Genomic DNA, 9,875 nt, shown 5'->3' with positions numbered 1-9,875 from the left:
AAAACATGTCTGCAGTTGTTGAGGAGACATTTGACTGGCTAGTCTGTTGGTTGCTAGAGACTACACAAGCCAAGGTCGACTCACTCACTGCTCAGACGGACTAAAACATGTCTGCAGTTGTTGAGGAGACATTTGACTGGCTAGTCTGTTGGTTGCTGGAGACTACACAAGCCAAGGTCGACTCACTTACTGCTCATTCGGACTAAAACATGTCTCTCTATCATATCCTTGAAATAGGTTACTTCTCAGTTGAGTATGTTTATGTCTGCAGTTGTTGAGGAGACATTTGACTGGCTAGTCTGTTGGTTGCTGGAGACTACACAAGCCAAGGTTGACTCGCTCACTGCACAGTCGGACAGGTTCACAGCCAGGAACCTCAGTCAGGTGTTCCACGCTCACACACTCTCCCTTGCTTTTGCCCAGGTGTGTGCCATTTTCTTCATTTATTTAAAAAACAAAGTTTGACTGATACTTCACTTTTTGGTTCTCCGACAAGATAGCATTTGCAAACCCTTTTCCGAATTGGTAGTAGTCACTAAATCAATCATTGGTATGTATTGTGAGTCTATTTTACTAATGTTTTAATGTTTAATTTAGAAATATACAGCCATTACGTAGCACTAAAACATATGATCCCAAATTTGTTTTAGAATGAGCATCTGAATTGAGTATATCAACTTGTTGTGGCCTGTTAGCATTTTACTTTAGTTGATTTTACGCATTATTTTACAGTATAGCTTGAATGTAAAGCTGGATTTTTCAATTGTAGATTAGCTAATTGTATCTTTGTAGAATAACGTACTGAAGTACTTCTGGAGCCACTGTGAAAACAGTGAAGCAGATCTGCGGCCAGTGTTGGAGAACCTCTACTACCTTTACGCTCTCACCTGTCTACAGTCCCATCTTAGCAGCCTCTACCAAGGTAGGTGTACTAAGTACAGGACATGTAGTATGCTGAGTAGCCTTATGAACAGTGTAAATGTAGAATTCATATGATCTCTTGGATCATTTCCTTCTCACTCCTATAATATGACGATTTATATCTTGTGTCTGTCAGGGTTACACCAGGGTCTCCACATGACCCTAAAAATCTTCATCATGAAAATCTCCACTTGCAAATAAACAAATTGATATGTGCCCATCCCTGCTACTATTTTTAGATAGTCATTGTGGATATGGAGAATCGCTTTTGTGTGATAAAAGATACACAATCTAGGGAATAAACAAGGTGCAAAGTTTGACAGGTGCAGTGCTACGCTCAGTGCTATGATTTTTCCTATGATGTGGTTAAAAAACAATTGAGAGAAAGGAAGGGATGTGGTCAATATCACATGACTTCTGTCTGTCTCATGCCTGTTGCTAGGTCTCGAGCCGTAGCTGCATGAATGTAAACCAAGCCTACACTTGTGATTGAACAAAAGATTAATATCAGTACTTGGTAAACAAGTTTGGAAAAGGTCATTTATGAAAACGTTGATAGGCCACCATTTTGTGCTGGATTGAGATAGATTTTGTAGTTTTTAGCATGGTTCTTCTTTTACTAGAGTTTTTAAAATGAGAGGTAACTTGATGGGTGTTTAAATAAAAAATGTTAACATCTCCCAAACCTCCCATTTAATGTTTGTGGGATGAAGTTCTAATATAAAAAAAAGATTTATAGTCTTATAACGATCTCTCCATGGATAATGGTTGATATATTTGTTCAAAAGCTAATTGGAGAGGAGACTCTTTGGACACCTGTAGGCTATACATTACTGAGAACACAAGTTACGCTTATTTTGTAACGTTGCTACAAAAGGTTCTGATGTCACTGCAACATATCAGCGGTATGCCATCTTGCTCTGCATTGAAGCTGTTTATTGGCACAAATGAATCAGATTCAGTTCAAATTTTAATAACACTATTGCTTACAAAGCCCTTTTGTAGCCTTTTCATGAATAATTTTTGCTTATAAACAAAATTACATAATTAAGGCACATTGTTCTTTTTACAGGAGGGTATTGCGAAGGTCCCCAGCTGGCTGATAACATCAACTCTGCCATACTGCAGCTCTGCACCGATCTGAGACCTGAGGCGGTCAGTCTTGTAGAGGCCCTTGCTCCACCAGACTTCATCCTTAACTCTGTATTGGCTCGAAAGGATGGCAAGGTTCTTAAATGTGCACAATAAACTTAGTAGTAGTGTTTATAAGAACCATTCAATTATTGTACTTATATTCATATATTTTCGTCAGTGTGATCAAGAACGTAGCTAAACTTTAAACTTTTTCTTGGGGGAGGGTTCAAGACGGCTGATATTTCCTGTAGTGGACATAAAGTAAGGCAAGTGCAATCAACCGCTCTTTCCTCATTTTGTTCCTTAAAAAGTTCTTGACTCTTTTTAATGTTAAGAACAATCTGTCAGCAGTACATGTCAGTAATACTGAATTATTTCAATAATAATAATTGTTTGCTAAAAAAGTGATGGAACAAATTTAACATTTTGGGGAGGGTCCGGACCCCTTGGAACCCCTTGCTGGGTACTTCCTTGAATGTAATTGACCCCTAAAAATATTGACGAATAACTCCATAAAATACCATTCCAACAGAAAAATAAATATAGTAAAATAAAGCAGCTTGAAAAGTATACAAAAATATTTGTTCAGTTTGTAGTTTCATTTGATATGATAAAAATATCAGAATAAAATAACTAAAATAAAAAGAACATCTAATGCTGAAACTGTAACTGATTAAATCTAGCTTTAGTAGTTTAAATAAATTTGCTTATTTTCAATATTGATGGAAAACCATAATTTTAGCAGAAGGAATTAGATAATTTTACTGTTATTAATCTTTAGGATATTTATTATATCACTATGTGTATGAATACTTTACTTTTAACCCTTTGAACCTTACTGATTACATTTTAATTGTTGCTTGATGACAAAAGTGTCAAACACCACTCTCGTCCAAGTGACCACTGATAACATGGTGGGTCTTTTTTTGTTTTATATAGAAGGAAATCTGAAAGTTAAAGTTGCAGTGTACTATACTCAACACCACCTTTGTCCATGCAGAATGGAGCATCCACAAGCCATGTCATTTGTGCCATTAATTGTGCGCCTGATGAGACAATGAGAATACCTCTTCACCTAGATTGCATTTTGACTCTCTTAATCCTCAGGCCCTACTCCAGATATTGGATCCTCCTTTCCCAATCTTTTACAAGAGCTTTGCTGTAGGATAAGGTTACTCCACAGCCTGGCTCAGGCCCTACCATAAGGGATCCTGTACCTATTTTGGTAAGGGTATCTGCTTTTTTGTTTTCATGAATGCCCTCATGGCCTGGCATCCAACCAAATGTTACTCTGTTTTTCTTCGCCAGTTCTACCAGAGCATTCTTGCATTCGCAAACTTTTTTGCATCATACGAAAAGGCGTCAGGTGCCTTTAGTGCAGTCTGGCTGTCAGAGAGTATTAAATATTCTGCTTTTTTTGGCCTTATTTGTATGAGTCTTCTAGCGCATGATTCTATTGCCACGACTTCCACTTGGAAGACCGTGGCGTGTTTTCCCAGTTAACCTGTTCCAGCTAGGTTAACTCCTGGTCCATAAATACCAAATTCTCTAGAGTCAAGGTGTGAGCCATTTTTATAGAACCTCTGGACTCCTTTAGTAGGGTAGGCCTCCCATTTTTCCCTATCTTCAATAGAGACTGTATGGTTTTTCAAAGGAGTATTTCTTAAAAATTCTTTCTGATACGTTGGATACCATTTCAATCTATTTGCTATTGTGTTCAATTTAGATTGAATTGTTTATCTGTTGTTACAGCTCTACGAGAATCTGATTGAAAGCTTCACTTCACAATCAGATGGGATGGGGCGGCCGGAGTGGTGGCGTGAGATAGTCCCTCGCTCCAAACTGTGAACCTCCTCACCGAGAGATCTCACACTGCCTTCGTGATTTGTTGTCGCTGAATCCTCTATTCTTGTAACGTTGTTGATGTAGTGTCTATTTATCTACTCTGTCAGTGTCCTTTAAGAACCAATCACTGTCCCAACGTTGGTGTACAGGTTGAGATAAGTACAAATATACTTGACAAATTTTTGTTCATTGAAAATAATGTAGCTGTTTCGGTATGATTTACTTTGAAATTAGTTTTTCAACAGTTATGTACAGAACTCTCTTCTGCCCTTACGCTTTAATTAAGTTGTTTGAATCGTAAACTGGGTGTTTTTAACTAAGGGACCATTGAATATCAGCTGATGTTTGGAAGCAGAGCTAGCCTCTCTGTCCATTTTCCTTGTATGCTACCTACATTTTTTTAATTAATCCAACGGTAAATCACCCAACAGTAAATCCAACTCGTCTTCTTACTCAGAATTTTAAGTTAACTGTTTTATAAAGTATTGAGCTCGTACTTGCGAGGGTCCCACAATGTTAGTAAAGTTGTCCTTGAATTTAGCATGGTTTTAAACTGTCAGTTTGAACTGAGACCAAATTTAATAGTTTCCCAGAGATTGTCAAATAAATCCTCGTAGTAGAGGAATAGGCCATTATATTTGTACAATACATAACTTGTTTATCTGTTCATGTCAAATTATAAATTTGTTTTCTCCAGAGTTATCCTATTAGTTAATGTCTATCTTGAAATTGTGGCCTAATGGAACTGCAATAGACGCAGTAGCAACTGTAAAACTTGGCTTTGAACAATTTAAAAAATGTTTTAGTATATTTTTTGAGGAATTGTATTTTATTACTGCAGAATTTATTGCTGTTATTTAATAACTATTGTGGACTACAGTTTACCCGTACAATATAAATTTATTTATTTTTGTATCTTTTCTATGTCACGTCCATCCCATGTCATATTATACTGTACTAAGAAATCGCTTTTTGTATATAGTAATTATGTGTTCCACCATATAAGTCTGCACTTTATTAACTAAGCTTATTAGAAAACATTTCATTGTGATTTTAAATATTTGAATAGATTTTAGACTATTTATTTTATTCCAACTCTGTACTATATGTAATGTATTCATACCTATTTACACTAGCCACAATGGCACTTATGCCTTTTAGTCTTACATAAAAATGAATACTTAAGAGGGAACACTAGCCACGCATCTGATAAAGTTTAACCCTTACAACTCGTATGTCGGACCTCATCCGACATTGTAATTTCACCGTTCCACTTGTTATCTCAGACAGCATCCGATGTCACCATGACAACAGTTTTCTTGCAGCCTGTCTGTGGTATCTTTGACTGGTGTTGCAATCGCACAGCAATCTTAGCAACTAATACTAACAGCTGAACATAAATAATCGTCATCTGCTGTTGACTTTGTTTATTAGTCGATGTGTAACTTCATTTGGTGTTCTCGTCAACTGAATATGTCGTTACTAGGCACTCAGTTCCTTTCTGATTCTGAGGTTATTGCTGAGTTAGAGAACGATGACGAATCGATTAATGAAGAAAGTGAATGCAGACATTGTGAAATCATTCTGCCAACATTGGAAAATTTGTCAGCTACTGAAATTGATGAAGGTCCAACCTCAAATAATAATAGTGGTGTTGGAGATGGATTTGAGAGATATCAAAGAACTTTAATCATTAAATATACTTATAACTAATTGTGCTAGACAGGTGTTACTATAAATATACCGAAATAAATACAAGACGAGGGACAGGCGGGTAAAAAATGTGTAAAGGGTTTGAATGAGTGTTAAGGACACTTCATTCATCTGTTAAAAATATGAACTTGTAGCCGACTAGTGTACCCTCTTAACATTTGTGATATGCTGGTCTATAAACTTGGTTCTCCATTATATATGTTTATTAACATGTATAATAAACACATGATAACCCAAAAACAAGAACCAAAAAAATGAGTTGAGAAATGAGTTCTTATATTTAAAAGAACTTAAATTGGGAACCAATGTGAAATGTTAACGCCTCGGTCCCAACTGGTGATTGATTGTAATCTGGTGCACCTATGCTTATGTCATAATATTTAATTTCGTGTAAAAATATTAACACAACAGTTTAATTATAAAAAAAATAATTACTCAATTTTTTTTTGCATTTCTTGTATTTGTATTTTTTAAATTTACCATTAAGTATGTAAATTTACAAATTTTACTTCCTTCTCTGAGGAAAATAAATTGATTACCCCGGTTGTTAAAATTAGGAATGTAGTTTTAAAATTTAAAAAGTCCAAATATACATTGTTTTAGTCTTACTTAACCCTTTGCATGCCAACGTACCGGTATTACGGCCGTCGGCTACTCAACTGAAAATCGCCAATGGCCGTAATATAGGTACGTCACGTTTTTCGCCTGTAATTTTCTTATAGTTCATCTGATTGCCGCGAAATTTTGACTAATCGGTAGTCGATTAGTTGCTTTGCAACCACAAAGTAGTTAATTCCTTTATGGACTGTTTGTTTGGTCGTATTTGACCTTCGCAGCTGTTGAATTGTTTGGTCGAGATTGAGGTTACGTTCGTGTTGCTATGCGTTGTTTACGTTTGTAATTCTCTCATTACTTTTGTTGTTAGGGCATTTTTACTATGCCCCTTTTATTAGATTCATTGGTACTTTGGGATTATACCGACCACACCCAGACATGAATCGTTATTTGACATTTAGCTTCGACTGATTAATAGATTAGCGTAGAACAATATTTCGTCGATATAAAACAGGAATTGTCTTATCGCAAACCCCTCCCCATCCTCAGACAGTTGACATTTAGCTTCTACTGATTACTAGATTAGCGTAGAACAATATTTCGTCAGTATAAAACAGGAATTGTCTTATCGCAAACCCCTCCCCATCTTCAGACAGAGGTCAAAGTCGAGCGGTGTAGTAGATAACGTGATTGCAGAGTCTCGCCGCCCGTTCGCTTTGTTGTACTTTCGTATTTTACCCCTACATTTCTCCAAACACAAAAATTCAACAAAAACAAACATTACCAAACAAAAACTAAACTCTTTATTGAAAAAAAAACACACAAAACTTGTTATTATTCTTGATCAAACTCCGCCACCCAAAATGCGAGTGCCTCCGGCCGAAGGTGCTTCCGAAGCTCACGCTGATGTCAACAAAAGAAAAACATCCCTCGAGATAGTATCTATCAGTAAATATAATTCTAGAGGGGCTGATCAGAAATATAAATTGAATTGTAATGGAAAGGCAATTATGTACCGTGCAAAAAACTTAAATAATCATGTGATGCCGCGCTGCCTGCCGTAATCGGGATTCTCGAGAAAGATAAGATAACAGCGACCAAAATACCGATCACAATACCTCGAAATGCTTGTTGATTGATGGAATGTTAGTTCTGTTACTCAAATACATCGTTTTATAACGTTATAAGTTCATTGAAAAAGTTTAAGCGAATCTGACCTCATTAACAATTGATAATCTTTGTAATTTTGTAATTAATGAGTTGTTTTTTCGTTCTACAATGTTTGTTTATAATATATCTATAAATTTATATTTTTGTGTTCTTCATACTGGTGTGGTTGGTATAATCCCAAAGTACCGATTTGTATAGTGTCAAATATTGATTTGTGAATATAGTGTAACATTACATACAACGTCCATGCAAATTACAAAAATTGTGCCCATGTCACATTTAGTGAAAAAAATCATAACTGGACTTATATATAAGGTAGGCTTTTGAAATTTTGTAATTAGGTTAAGGGTTAAATATAGTTTACTAGGATATAACAGAAAATCAGCATACATTTTTTTTAACCACTTATTTGTGCTAAAAAAAAATGTTTTTTGGAAATTTTAAATTTTTTTTCTTAATTTTTAACTTTTTTATAAGTTTAAAGTACATTTATGCAACTAAAATTTACCAACAGAACAAGGGCATTTCATAAGCAAAATAATGGTAAAAAAATCATCAATATCTGTTAAAAAATAAAAAAAGTTATGATACATTTAGTGAAAGCTTGCAAAACTGCTGAAAATGCCCTTGGCGTTTCTGGGTAGTACTTTTGGAAAATGGGCTGGCATGCAAAGGGTTAAACAAAAGTATTAAAAAATCACTGTATGTCAAATATGAATTGTATCAACAGCAGAGTTGACTGATTTTGATTTAAAACTAAATGAACATTTATCAGGTATTCAAAAATACAATGACTGTCTCGTTCCAATTGTTTAATCTACTTAACGTAACCATGACTTGCTCCTCTATTCAAAATTAAACACTGTTTCTTCTTTCACAAATGCATTCTAAACAACACACCCTTCCTTTCTAAATTGTTAAAATTTTGGAAACTTTAATTTGCCACTTTATTTGCTACAGTATTTTTACATTGTTCTGTTGTGTAATTTAATATATCATTTTGCATTCTCTTAAGAAAATAAAATCCATGTGCTTGTGTAATATTGAAATAGACCCAGAAGGACAATCGTTCAAATCTGATCCAGTAATTTTTAGCTTTTATTTTTTTAATATTTAGTTTTATGGTAATTTATACGCTTAAAGAACAAAAAAGTATTAATGATATTGAGTGGTATCTGCAAGTTACATTTCAGTACTCTTCAATTAATTATGTTGTAACTCAAATGAAAATGTCAGTATTTTGATTCTGCTGTTTTATTTTTAATGTTTTTCTCGTTGTTTTGTACAAGAACATAAATTTGTGTTTTCTTATTATTGTTATAAACTGGATTTAGTTATATGTGGAGTTAATATATTTCACAGAAACCGGAACTGCAACAAAGTAGGATCGTGATAATCTGAATATAGATTTACTTGCAGTTTGGAGTGTCAAGGTATCATTAAAAACTGCACTTACCGTTAATTACATCATTGTTCTGGTTTCATCTGAAGACAGTGTTTAAAACATGAGACATCTATGAAGATCCTGCACGATGTGCTTTCCCCTGATGTTATTGCTCCCAATCTCATAGAAAAGAACAAGGGATTATTTTTTTAAGTAACTATTACCATTTTGCTAAGGACTGATTTATTCCTTACATTCAGTGGTTGATTGTAAAGTTGAATGTTTACAACTCAATCGATGTATACAGATATCTCAGTATTGTCAACGCATCACAGTTCAGGAAAACTGTGTTATTGACAATCAAGAAAAATTGGTACCAAATAGGAGCCCTGAGGCACTTCCGAAATATAGGAACAAAATGTTCAGAGTAAACTCAACCAAATTATCTGTAAATGTCCTTAATAATGGTTAAAATTTGATCCAGTAAATTAAATCCAAAAGGTGGCAACTTCCTCAGAAAGAGTTTATGAAGGAGCTTTTGGAAGCCAAAGAGATAGGCTTCTTTGCTCAACACAAGACCAGCCACTGCTAAAAATAATGATGACAATCATGTAGCAATCAATCAACCTCTCATGAAACTAAGTTGGTATGAAGGTATATGATGGCAGACTCTCATAAAAAACATTGAATATCTCATTGATTATATCTATGAGTTGCCTATACAATTATATAAAAATCTAATGGTGTCTTTCTGCTTATGTTCGTGAAATACTCAATCACATATAAATACTGGATCAATTTTACATGGACATCCTTAAGATCCCTAGTTAACATATATGCCTATTCATTTTTCGAAAATCCCTCCTGTATATGTCCCATTGGTCTCTAAATTGCGAAAAATCCCATCTTAGTCTCTAAACGTGCACATACTGTAGTATAGGGAATACTTTTCCAAAAGGCTGGGATTTCTTGGGCTCTCTCCCAGAAAATTTTTAAAATATGAGGGATTTTTATATACATTTTTGAGGTGCAGGGAAAGTTTCCTGCATAAACCAAAAGTTCTTTTTTTCAGAGGGAATTACCAGAACGCCATTCCGGTACATTCCACTTTAAATCAAGCATTGAGTAAATTTAACAGAAATGTCATAGAGTT

At 34.8% G+C, this 9,875-nt stretch overlaps 1 protein-coding gene across 1 annotated transcript; it reads left to right on the top strand.

The window, feature by feature from the left end:
• The first annotated feature begins 246 nt into the window (after positions 1-246).
• Positions 247-6,003, top strand: LOC124373026 (peroxisomal acyl-coenzyme A oxidase 3-like). Its single transcript, XM_046831435.1, has 4 exons — positions 247-423; positions 793-922; positions 1,994-2,148; positions 3,808-6,003. Exons 1-4 carry the CDS (start codon positions 256-258, stop codon positions 3,901-3,903), a joined length of 549 nt encoding a protein of 182 aa, XP_046687391.1. The 5' UTR covers positions 247-255; the 3' UTR covers positions 3,904-6,003.
• Positions 6,004-9,875: the final 3,872 nt, after the last annotated feature.

The sequence above is a fragment of the Homalodisca vitripennis genome, unplaced genomic scaffold (genome assembly GCF_021130785.1).
Source record: "Homalodisca vitripennis isolate AUS2020 unplaced genomic scaffold, UT_GWSS_2.1 ScUCBcl_4657;HRSCAF=10960, whole genome shotgun sequence".
Lineage (NCBI taxonomy): Eukaryota > Metazoa > Arthropoda > Insecta > Hemiptera > Cicadellidae > Homalodisca > Homalodisca vitripennis.
This window is presented reverse-complemented; position numbering and strand designations above follow the sequence as displayed.